We start from the raw sequence: 12,372 nt of genomic DNA, 5'->3' as shown, positions 1-12,372 counted from the left end.
ATTTCCTATTTTCTCTAGGATAATATGCAAATTCTTCAGCTTAGAACATAAAGTCCTTTACAATTGTTGCCTTCCATGTACACTAAGTCCCAAGCAGACTGACCTCCTAGCCACTCTCTCAACTCGGCATTTTGCCCCCATGCCTTTACAGAGGCTATGTCCTATGTCTGGAACACACCTGCTCCTCCTCTCAGCCTCTTAGAATTCCTAGTTTCCTTCAAGGATCAGCTCAGATGCTACCTCCTAAGTAAAGTTTTTCCTAATCTATCTGTTTCTTACTACCCTGAACTCAGAAGGTCTTTTTTAATTTACTTATTCCTTTACATTTTCATCTTCCTGTAGAATATAAACTCCCTGAGGAAAAGAACTTTTTATTGTCTTAGTAACATACCCTACCACATGCTGAGCACGGTGCCTTACACAATAGGCTCTCAATCCATTTTTTGTTTAATTGGATTGAGAACCAGAAATAGACAACATTTCCATGCAAGACTTGACCCAAATGCTGATGATTTGCATGCCATAGATCCTTTGCTAGCATCTTTTCTTGCAGACTGGACTCTAGTCAAGTAGCTTCACTCACAAACAGCTGGTCCTTGATTTTTAACTCTTTGTCATTGTCACCTTTTTGTCTATTGCAGTTAAATATGAGAGGATCAAATTTCTTGTTGTCGCTTTGAGGAATTCTGTTGAGGTCTATGCATGGGCACCAAAACCATACCACAGGTTTATGGCCTTTAAGGTAAGTGAACCATGATCTTGTCCTTTATCCCTTTTAGGATATGTCATCAGCAATTCTACTTGGACAGCAGGAACAAGAAGATGCAAGATTCTTCCAGTTTGAATAAATGTGACCATTGTAGAATAATTTCATCTGTCTATTCTGGAATAGTCAATGGGACATTTATAATTCTCCATAGGTCAGCACCATGGTACTTAAAGGGATAGAACTGGACTTGTAATTTCGTTAGTATAGGGAACACAACATGAAGAAACTTCATTTACCAACAGAGGTTGGCAATTTCTCTGCAACTTTATAGTCTTAGAGAGTTGCATAGAACACACTGACAGGTTAAATATGTAACCATTATTTGTCAGAGGCAGGGCTTGAACTCAGATCTTTCTTGCTTCAAGGCCAGCTTTCTATCCACTCATTTTAAATGGAGAATGAGAAAGCACAGATGTAAGGATAGAAAGCGAAAAGAGATGCCAAATGTAAAAAATGAAAATCAATGGTGATTTGATCAACATAGAGGCAAACAAGAATTTCTGTTTTATAGGAGAGTTCATCCCATTCACATTCACAGTTATGACTATTAACTGTGTATTTCCCTCTATCCTATTTTCCCTATTTATACTTTTCTCTCTCCTTTCACCCTGTCCCTCCTCACCAGTGTTTTGCTTCTGACTACCAACTTCCTCAGTCTAACCTCCCTTCCGTCAGCCCTCCCTTCCTTTTTTTCCCCTTTTCTTCTCCTACTTCCCTGTAGGATAAAATAAATTTCTATACTCAACTGGGTATGTATGTTATTCCCTCTTTGAGCCAAATCCAATGAGAGTAAGGTTCAAACAATCCTCACCCCCTCCTATCTTTCCCTCTACTGTAACAGGTCTTTTGCACCTCTTCATGTGATGCAATTTACCCTGTTCTGCCTCCCCTTTCCTCTTCTCTCAGTACAAACCTTTTTTTCAACCCCTTAATTTTTTTTATATCATCACATCCAAGTCAACTTATACCCCCACCCTCTGACTATGTAAACTTCTTCTAACTGCTGTAATAGAGATAGAGTTCTTAAGAGGTACAAGTATCATCTTCTTGTGTAGGGATGTAAACATTTTAATCTTTTTTGAATAATGATGTTTTGTTTTGTTTTTTTATTTCCCTTGAGTCTTGTATTTGAAGATTGAATTTTCTGTTCAACTCTGGTCTTTTCATAAGGAGTGATTGAAAGTCCCCTATCTAATTAAGTGTCCACCTTTCCCCCTAAAAGATTATGCTCAGTTTTGCTGGGTAGTTGATTCTTGGTTGTAATCCAAGCTCCTTTGCCTTTTAGGATGTCATATTCCAATACCTCCAGTCTTTTAATGTAGAAGCTACTAAGGGCTGTATAATCCTGACTGTGGCTTCTTCATATGAGAATTGCTTCTTTTTGCCTGCTTCCAGAATTTTCTCCTTGACCTGATAATTCTGGAATTTGGTTACAATATTCCTTAGAGTTTTCATTTTGGTATCTCTTTCAGGAAGTGATTGGTGGATTTTTTCAATGACTATTTTACCCTCTAGTTTTAAGGATACCAGGACAGTTTTCCTTGATAACTTCTGAAAGATGCTGTCCAGGCTCTTTTTTTGACCATGGCTTTCAGATAGTCCAATAATTCTTAAGTTGATTTATCTCTCCCAGATCTATTTTCCAGGTCAGTTTTTTTTTCAATGAAGTATTTTACTTTTTCTTCTACTTTTTCATTCTTTTCATCTTGTTTGACTAATTCTTGATGTCTTATAGAATCATTAGCTTCCACTGGCCCAATTCTGATTGTTAAGGAATTATTTTCTTCACTGAGCTTTTGTACTTCCTTTTCCATTTGGCCAATTCTACTTTTAAAGGAGTTGTTTTCTTCAGTAGATTTCCCCCCTCAATTTGGCAAATTTTATTTTTTAAGGAGTTGTTTTCTTCAGTGAATTTTTGTGCTTCCTTTTCCAAGCTGTTGACTCTTTTTTCATAATTCTCCTTCATAGCTCTCACTGATTTTCCCATTTTTTCTTCTTCCTCTCTTGATTTTCAAAATCCTTTTTAAGCTCTTCCAAGAGGACTATTTGGGCTTGAGACCAATTCATATTCCCCTTTGAAGCTTCATATATAGGCATTTTGACATTATTGTCCTCCTCTGAGTTTATATTTTGATCTTCCCTGTTGCCATAGTAACTTTCTATGGTCAGGGCTCTCTTTTGTTTTTGGTTCATTTTTAAAAGTTTAAAAGTTGAGCTCTGCTCTTGGAGCATGGGGCACTGTCCCAAGTTTCTTGTGATGGGGGTCAGGGACCTGGTTACAGGCTTTCTGTGCTGGGGCCTCAGGTTCTGGTGACTTGCCCACTGCACTAGGGTGGCCTGGCCTAATTACATCTATTGTGCCAGGGTTCCAGGGTTGGCAGTTTGCCTTCTGTACTGGGGCTGCAGGCTTCACAGTCAGCCTGATGTGTCAGTAGCCTGCTGAGCCAGGACTGAGGGGCCTTGGTTACTGATCTGTGTTGTGGATAAGAACCTCCTGCTGACTTGCCCAGACACCATCTGCTCTGGGTTACACTTCCCTTTTACCCAAGTGAGACAAACCTTTCTTGAAGTTCTAAGTTATCTTAAGTTGGAAAATTGTTTCACTCTGTCTTTTTTCGGGTTCTGTCACTCCAGAATCCATTGAGAGGTTCCATTTGACATTGTTTCTGAGAGAAACTGAGGAGAACTCAGGCAACTTCCTGGCTTCTCTCCACCATCTTGGCTCTTCCTCTAAGTTTATGATTCTTAGGACTTGACCAGGACTTAAGGTTTAGCAAGAAAATCTTGTAGCTTGTCTTGAATGTCCTCTGGAACCTGCCTAGGACAACTTGACCACCTGTGATTTCTCCTTCCTTGTTAATCTTACACTGTTAATCCCTAGACCTCCATGACAAGTGATCTTTTGTTTGAGCTGAAGATGTTATTTCATTGTTTCTCACCATATTGTTTTGTGATTACAGTCATTCGACTCCCTTTATCAGAAGCCTCTGGCAGTTGACCTTACAGTGGAAAATGGACAGAGACTGAAAGTTATCTATGGCTCAGTAGCAGGATTCCATGCCATCGATGTTGATTCTGGAATAGTCTATGACCTATACCTACCAACTCATGTAAGAAAGTCCCTTCTAATTCCCATAAATGATTATTTAGTGATGGTTGCTTTCTTTTTTTGCTAATTTTTCTAAAGTTTTTGAAAATGTCTGTCAAACTTTTCTTATACTAACTACTGGCATTGATAAGGGAGTTCCTAATCATATCAGACATGGGTCATGGATAAAGAATAGCAACTCCTTAATTCTTCTGAGCTTCATCCAATTCATTGGCTCATTCCTTAAAATGTAAAGTGAGTGTTCTCTGTTATGACATCTTCAGATATAGAGAAACCAACAAAGGGAAATTGTATTCTCAATCTGATTTTTAGTACCAAGATGCTTAGGTAGAAATAATGGAACCTTTTGGGGAAATGACTACTCCCTCCTAGATTCTGTGTTAGAAGAAAAGAATATTGAGACTTATCTGAGATGCATCCTAAATTTGAGGAGAGAAGATTTCAAAGGGTTCAGAGGAATGAAAAGTAAGATCCCATATGCCAAAATCTTACTTTGGAAGTCAACCAAGAGGAGATGAGAAGTTTTCAAATCAAATTCTAAAGACAGAAAGGGAAATCAAAAAGAGGGAAAAGACTAATTGTCTGAAGAGGCCAAGGTGAATGCATAGAGAACTTACCAAAAAACTTAGATGTGACAGAGTTATTCACTTGGGAGAGCAGAGAAATTCTGTAGATAGAGTTTACCTAGATTTTAGCACGTTCAATAAAATCCCTCATGTTGTTATTCTTGTGGAAAAGGTGGTAAGATGTTGCATAGACAATTAGGTGGGTTTGGATCTAGTTGAATGGTCAAGGTCAGCTTGGAAAAAAGTTGGATGGTGAGGTCCAATGGTTTGATATCAACTTGGCAGGAGGTTCCCAATGGAGTGCCCCAGGAATCTATGCTTATCTCTGTTCTATTTAACATTTCTATCAATGACATAAAGGCACAGATGATAGGCTTATCAAATTTGCGTAAGCCACAAAGCCTGGAGAAAGAGCTAACACTGGAAGACAAAGTCACAATCCAAAAAAAAATGCAGCGAAGCTACAACATTGAGCCAAATCTAATAAGGTGAAATTTGCTAGGGATAATTGCAAAGATTTATGTAGATCAAAAACTCAAATTTACAAGTACAAGATGGAGGAGGCACCATTAGGCAGCTGTTTGGCAGCCAAATGATCTTAGGCCGTATTACAGAGATATAGCTTCAAAAAGTCAGGAAACAATAGTCCTACTCTGCCTTTGATGTACCTTGTTCCATTTCCTACAAACAGTAAGCATAAAGGTGAGCTTTGAACCCAGGCCCTCTAACTTCAGAGCCAGTAGTCATTTTGCTGCACCACACTATCTTCTGTGATATGGAAAGCCTAAGAGAGCCCAGTTGTTCCTTGTCCTCAATGAAAACATGCTACCATCCTTTTTCTTCTCATTTAGACTTTGCATTTATTGAATGTGTTTTGTTTGTTCTGATATTCAAAAAAACTCCCACCAGGAAGGCTCTAGGACTCATCATTAACATGATAAAATCCCTTCCTGAGCAAATGACCAGTAAGATTCCAAGCCTTCTGAATGTTTGAAGAGGTAATGAAGAGGAGGAAGAGGAAGAAGAACAAGTGGTAGATGATAATGAGGAGGCGAAAGAGAATAACAACATCCATTTCTGTGGTGCTTTATGGTTTACAAAGTATTTTCCTCAAAACAACCTGTAGTGAATAGAGTACTGGGCTTGGATTCAAGAAGATCTGAGTTCAAATCCCACCTCTGACACTTATTAACTGTGTGGCCACAGGGTACTCTGAACCTCAGTTTCTTCATCTGTGAAATGGCAACAATGACACCTGCAGAACCTAGCTCTCAGATTTGTTGTAAGCTTCACATGAACTAGTACATGTAAACCTTGAAGTACTCTATAAATGTAAGTTATTATCATCATCCCCATTTTATGGATGAGGAAACTGTGGCTCAGAAAGGTGAAACACCTTGCTTAAGGTCACTATATATCAGAGCCACGATTTGAACATAGGGTACTTGACTTGACACCACTAATTAACAAAAAGTAGATACAATCTTAGCTTGCATTAAGAGTCTAGCATCCTGGTCCAGGTGTTATTCTGCGCATCAGACCCCATTTGGAGAATGGTCTTCATTCCTGAGTGCCACATGTTAGGCAGGTCATTGATAAAGCTAGAGAATGTCCCAACGGGCAAGATCAATACAACAAAAAACCTTGAGGTCATGACCCAGGAGGCTAGGGTAAAGGAACTGAGGGTGAGAAAATAAGTCTCAGGAAGCAACAAAGTCACTTTCAAAGTTTTGAAAGGCTTTCAGATACAAGAGGGATTAGATTTGTTCTGTTTGACCCCAGAGGGTCGAGGGTGCAGAGAGGTGTCCAGGCTGCCCACAAGCAGAATGGGCTGCCTCTGGAGATAGTGGGCTCCTTGTCATTAGAAGTCTTTAAGCAAGACTGGCTAATGGCTTGTCAATGATACTGTAGAGGGGATTCTGGGTCATATACGAATGACTTGGACTCAGTTGCTCTAAAGTCCATTCCAACTCTGAAATCCTGTGTTTCTTATCACTAACAGTCCAAGTCCCTTGCTCTTTCACTTTTTTCTATCCTACCAGAAGAGAACATTTTCTAATTACTATATAAGATAGGGGAGTGAGGGAGGAGAAAATTAAGCCGTAAGCCTTTTAAATCACTCTTTTTGATAGCAGATACCTGGCCTAATTAGGATAGCTCATGTATGTACCAAAATAAATTTTTAATCTGAATGCCCCAATATCATCGGCCTCTCAGGAGAGCGTGGATGTCATTCCTGTGAGTTCTTCCTTTTTAAAACAGAGCATCCTAAAAATAAATGTTAGCTTCAAGCTGCTGGATTAGAAATGCTGTGCCTCTCTGAGGGGACCCCAACCTGTTCAGAGGCTTTGCTTACTTTAGGAATTGTTGAAGAGACAAGAATTAGTTTTTGGTGTCTAGTGTTCAGTTTGATTGGAAAATGCCTACATCAAGACCTTCTGGCTCTCTCTTGGTCTTGCACTAGCACCTGAACTCTCTTCCTTTCCTGCCCTTCACCTCTCCTCTGCACCAATAGCTCATGGGAGTACCAAGGCAACACATTAAAATTACTCTCCGCCTCTGGATCCCAGTTTTAGTTTTGCGGATAGTAGCGGCCGAGACATGGACGACAGTGCTTGGCCTGAGTGCTGTTGGTTTGGGAAGAACAGCCTCGACCCTCCCTGTGGTGGTCAGTACATGGGATTTTGGATGTGGGGGTAGAGGGATGGGGCTGGGTTAAAAGAAGCCCTCCCTCATGTTGCTAGTTTGGAAATGGTACCAAAAAGCTTGATGATGTTTACTTTGAGGGAAAATACTTGACTGGGAAAATGTTTAGTGTTGGAATTAGATTTTGTCATATACTGCTGTTGTGTCCAGCAGGAGAGTTAGAAATGCTAGGATGTTCTCTCATGCCTCAAACAGCTCTCTTGGTAAATGATCTGGATGTTTTTTTTAAAAAAATTTTTTTTCTGTATAGTAAATCCCTCATATTTAATTCCTAACCTTATGCAGTTGTTATAGCCTACTAAGTATATAGTAGGGATGGTTTCTTTGGCCAAATATCACATAGGAAACAAATATCCACTAAAGATGTTCATGTTTAGCAAAATGAAATATTAGAAGCTTAGGATACTTTAAAAATGTCTAATAATTCTGTTTCTAGTTTAATTAGAAATTCATCTTAGGTTCTAATTGGTTAATAAGGAACAAATGAGTTTAGGGTGCATACTCAGACTTGGTGTCTAATATCCTGAAGTCTTATGATGAACTGATGAGTTGTTGTCTGGCCCTTGATTAGGGAAAATCCTTTTTGAATCAAACACCTCTTCTTCCATAGTTTGTAAACACCAGTTCCTTGAGAAGAATTCAGGAGATTCTTTTGTGTCTGACATCTATCTCAACTGCTTTTGATCTACTATTTCTTATCAAAATAAAGTGAAAGACTTAACAGGGACTATTTTATGAACTTTAGCATAATAACAGCAAAGAGACTCTTTCCATGGGTTGGAGAGAAAAGCACACAGTCTTGTTGTAAAATAGATGTTTCTTTTCTCTTCCCTGAACTGTAAACCTACTTTGTGTTCATTGAACTACCAAGTTCCTTTGATGATTGTAGTCAGACTGGTCACCTAAATTCTTATATCATTCCAGATCCAGGGGAGCATTCAACCACATACTATCATCATCCTGCCGAATACCAGTGGCACAGAACTTCTGCTCACCTATGAAGATGAAGGTGTCTATGTTGACATATATGGACATTTCACTAAGGAATCGTTTTTGCAGTGGAGAGAAACACCAGCATATGTGGGTATGTATGAGACATAGCCCCCACCCAAAAGGCCTGGTAGATACTTCTTCTGTGTGTGTTTATTCTTCGCTGCCAAAGAAGACCATGCCATCAGAGAAATAATGACATGACTTGCACTTGACTTTGTTTTGAGTGAGGGAGGGCTGTGCAGGTCACCAGCCTCACTTCTCCTCCAGAGCCATATGAGTCCAGTGACCAGATATTCATCAGGATGACTGGAGATGATCCAGGATGAGGCAGTTGGGGTTAAGTGACTTGTCCAAAGTCACACAGCTAGTGAGTGTCAAGTGTATGGGGTGAGATTTGAACTCAGGTCCTCCTGACTCCTGCACTGGCACTCTATCCACTGCACCATCTAGCTGCCCCTAGATACTTCTTAAAAGCATGAAAAAGAGTCTGTCTCTGGTTTCACACATCCTTTCACTGAGGGGCTCAGCCTACTAACTGATAATGTATATTCTGTGCTTAAAACATTTGGGGCAAGGACAGACTTTGGGATGTTGGAGTTGGTGCTCGTTCACAATAATAACAACACTGAAACCTGATCAGATTTGATTCTATAATCATATATTAATTTTGCTTTCATTTGCTCTCCCTGCAGGATTTATATAGACAGTGAAAATGCACACCACCTTCCCCACTTCCCCATCTAATCTATTATTGTATCTGCTTTTATTAAAGAGACCAGCACATAGAAGGGGGGAGGAAATGTTTACATCCATCACAGTAGAAATATTTCACAGGCTCATAGGATCCTAGGTATATCAGACACAGAACACAAAATAGCAAGAGTTTACGCTCTTGTCCATAAAAGCTCAAGGCAAGTGACCTTCTTTCTCCAGTGAACTCCATCCCCCATCTCACTCAGATTGTAGTCTTAGCATCATGGGACTATAGAATTTAGAACTTAAAGGGACCTGTGAGATCATCGAGCCTAGGGCTTCTTACACTTTCTCCACTTGTGACCCCTTCAGTGCTTCTTAAACTGTGTTTTCTGATGGGGTCACAACCCACAGTTTAAGAAGTGCTGAATTCTGGTCTACCCTTACTATTTTATTTGTTATCATTTATTTGTTTTTCATTTGATAACTTCAGCTGTTTTATAACACAGTCATCTCTTCATGTCTCCTTTTCACTTCCCTTTGTGGAATCCTTCCTACAAAACTGCAAAGCCAAGTGTATTGTCCAGACAGTTCAGAAAAACTGAGATAGCATGTGCAGAATTCCACACTTGTAGTCCCCCACTTCTCTACTGAGAGGAGGGGTGTATGCTTCCACTTCTGTCTCCAGGATAAATATTGGTCATTGTCATTAATTTAAGCTCAGAGATACCTTTGAATATCATTTCCATTATGGTAGTTGTTATAGGTTCTTTTCCCTCAGTTCTACCTTGCTTCATGTCAGTCAGTTCATAGAAGTCCTCCCCATGCTTCTCTAAATGCCTCATATTCAGTATTTCTTACAGTACAATAATTTCATTAAGTTCATGCACCACATTTGTTTAGCCATTCCCCAATGGAAAGACATGTACTTTCTGTCTAGTTCCTAGTCCAAGTTTGACAGAACAAATTTTTGTATTAAGGAGATTTGCTCTGTGAAGTTTAGATTCAGTCAAAGGGCCGCACTTGAGGTCCTAGAGGGCCACATCTGACCTCAAGGTCACAGGTTCCCCACTCCTGGTCTAGCACCTTGCTCCACCACAAAAAAGTGCTGTTATGAATGCTTTTATGTGTATGGGACCATTCTTTGTGTCTTTGACCTCCTTGGAATACTTCAAGAAAGAATAGAAGTTGCCTTGACTGTTTATGACTGTGGGTACGAGTCCTCTATGTTTTGTATTTCTAGTCAGGTGCCCTCTTGATAGCTGACTCTTCCAGAAGTGTCGTTCTTTCCTCCCTGTTTTGTTAGGGTCAGCCATTCCATAACTTTCTTTATTCTCTCTTGACATTTCTCTCTCTAGTTTGATTACGTTGGGCTCTATCTGGCCTTGAGTACTAGTGACAGGGTTAGGGTGAATGGACTTCGTTGTCATGACTTTTGATATTTTTCTAGTTGTGCAAATCCAGTATGTTCCAGATGAGGAAACTGAGGTCCCGTGAGGGGAAGTAGCCTGCTCAAGGTCACCTAAGTATTAAATAAGAACTGTCCTCCTTTATCATAAAACCTTTCCATCCTTGCTTTACAGTGCAGTTGAACTTAGTAGCACTGTGTTGCTCAGGATATTTTCTTGGTGTTTAGACCCTTGAGAAAGTTCACTTGGTCATTTGTGTTCCATGCAAACCAGAGACACTTGAGGAGTATCAGAAATAGGCCCAGGAAACCTGCAGCCAAATATGCCCATCTGACCAGAAGATTCCTGTTACTCTGCAGCCCTTAAACAAATTCTCTCCACTCTTAACCCCAACTCCGTGATGGAAAGTTTAAATAACCACCTGATTGGTTCCCCAGACATTCTGTCCTTGCCCTTGCATTAGAGTCAAACATTCCATACACTTGTATAGCCCCTCTCGACCTTCTCTCTCTAGGTCAGTTAGGGTGGACTGTGTGTGGCAGTGAGAACATGTGGTGGCACAGTTAGGGCGAGAGTAGTTCTTTGGCATGAGTGTTTATGGTTTCCAACGGTGAATGTACCTGTATCCAAAAAGAAGGGATTCTGTGACACTGTTTTAAAAAGTGTCCTGAAAACATGTCCCCAATTCTTCAAATAGGTGAGAGCCCAGAAAAGGTTGAAAACCATCAGCTCTCAAGGAGCCCATTTTCAGTGACAGAGAAGGCAAAGACTTTTAACATAATTGACAGATCTGGGGCAAGGAAATCTAAAAATAACAGATCTGGGTCTAATTTTTACAGTGACACCTCTGCAACCAACATTTTCATCAAAAACGGAAATAAGGAGGTTCATTTCTACTAGAAAATAAAAAAGTTCGCTCTATTAGCACTATTTGATACGTAATTGTAGGGATCAAAGGGGTGGTGAGAAGTTATAGGATCACAGTCAGAGAGCTTGAACTGGAAGAAACTTCAGAAGCTGTCCAATTCAACCTCCTCATTTTTACAGAGAAGGTAACTGAGGCTAAAAGAGGTTAAGTGACTTGCTCAGGATCCCACAGTTAGTAAGTATCAGAAGCAGGATTTAAACTCTGATTTCTGGTTCCATATCCAGCACTCTGTGTGCTACACCACTGCCTCTATGTCTTCTAATTCAGCTCCCTGTCCTTAGGCACAATAATACTTGACCCAAATAGTTAAAGTATTTTATCAATATGGGCCATCAGAGCTGAAAGAGAAGAGAGAGCCCCTCATCTAATCTATCCCTGTCTTTATACAAAGGGAAAAAAGGGACCTGCCTAAGGTCACTCAACCAGCCATTGGCAAAATTGGAACAAGAACCCAGACTCCTTACTCCCAGTCAGTCCAGTGCTTCTTTTACTCTAGCTTGAAAGCTTTATCAATAAGGCTCCCCATGTCTCTCCCAAATGATGTTTGATCTTTAAAAGGGGACTAAGTAACGGAACATCTCTAGTGTGGGATTCCAGGCAGGCAGCACAGTAGAGTGATGCGGTGAGGGTGGGATGAATGAGAAGAAGTGTATGCAGGGGAATTACTTTCTAATGCTTACCTAATTATGGAGATGGTTAACTCTGAATTATCCTCTGGAGGAGAAGAAGGGTGTCATGGCATGGCCAGTGATCAAAAAGTCCCTTTGGCTTGGCCTCAGACTCCATTGGTTATGCTTTTCTTAAAATTAATAGAATTTTATAGACTTCTTATGCATATGTAAAATAAATGATAGATAATGAAGTACCTGCCTGCCTCCTGACAGAAAGGTGATAGACTCAAGATGCAGAATTAGAAACACATTTTCAGACAAGGTCAGTGTGCAAGTTTGTTTTGTTGGACTATCCATATTTGTTAGAAGAGTTTGGTTTTATCTTTTTGGGGGAGGAAGTGAAAACGAAAAAAATATTAACCGGAAAAAAGTAAAATAAACTGAAAGTTACATAAAAATAAAATGAGAATAAAATACGTGAATTCTAATTTCCTATCTATTCTTTAAAATAATATGATTTTTGTAATTAAAGTAATTGTTTGGGAGGCTTTGATAAAATAAAATAAATGACAGCATTGTGAAAAGACA

At 39.7% G+C, this 12,372-nt stretch overlaps 1 protein-coding gene across 3 annotated transcripts in view; it reads left to right on the top strand.

The window, feature by feature from the left end:
- The window catches only part of LOC140515640 (mitogen-activated protein kinase kinase kinase kinase 4-like), a 238,508-nt gene that overhangs the window by 214,855 nt on the left and 11,281 nt on the right, over positions 1–12,372 (top strand). For all 3 annotated transcript variants that reach the window (XM_072626441.1, XM_072626440.1, XM_072626439.1), the window contains 3 exons: positions 642–742; positions 3,730–3,879; positions 8,075–8,234. In XM_072626441.1, coding sequence (XP_072482542.1) covers positions 642–742; positions 3,730–3,879; positions 8,075–8,234 — 411 coding nt within the window. The remainder of the gene's footprint in view (positions 1–641; positions 743–3,729; positions 3,880–8,074; positions 8,235–12,372) is intronic.

Source organism: Notamacropus eugenii, chromosome X (genome assembly GCF_028372415.1).
Source record: "Notamacropus eugenii isolate mMacEug1 chromosome X, mMacEug1.pri_v2, whole genome shotgun sequence".
Classification (NCBI taxonomy): Eukaryota; Metazoa; Chordata; class Mammalia; order Diprotodontia; family Macropodidae; genus Notamacropus; species Notamacropus eugenii.
The sequence above is the reverse complement of the archived record's forward strand: the minus strand, read 5'-3'. Positions and strand labels throughout refer to the sequence as shown.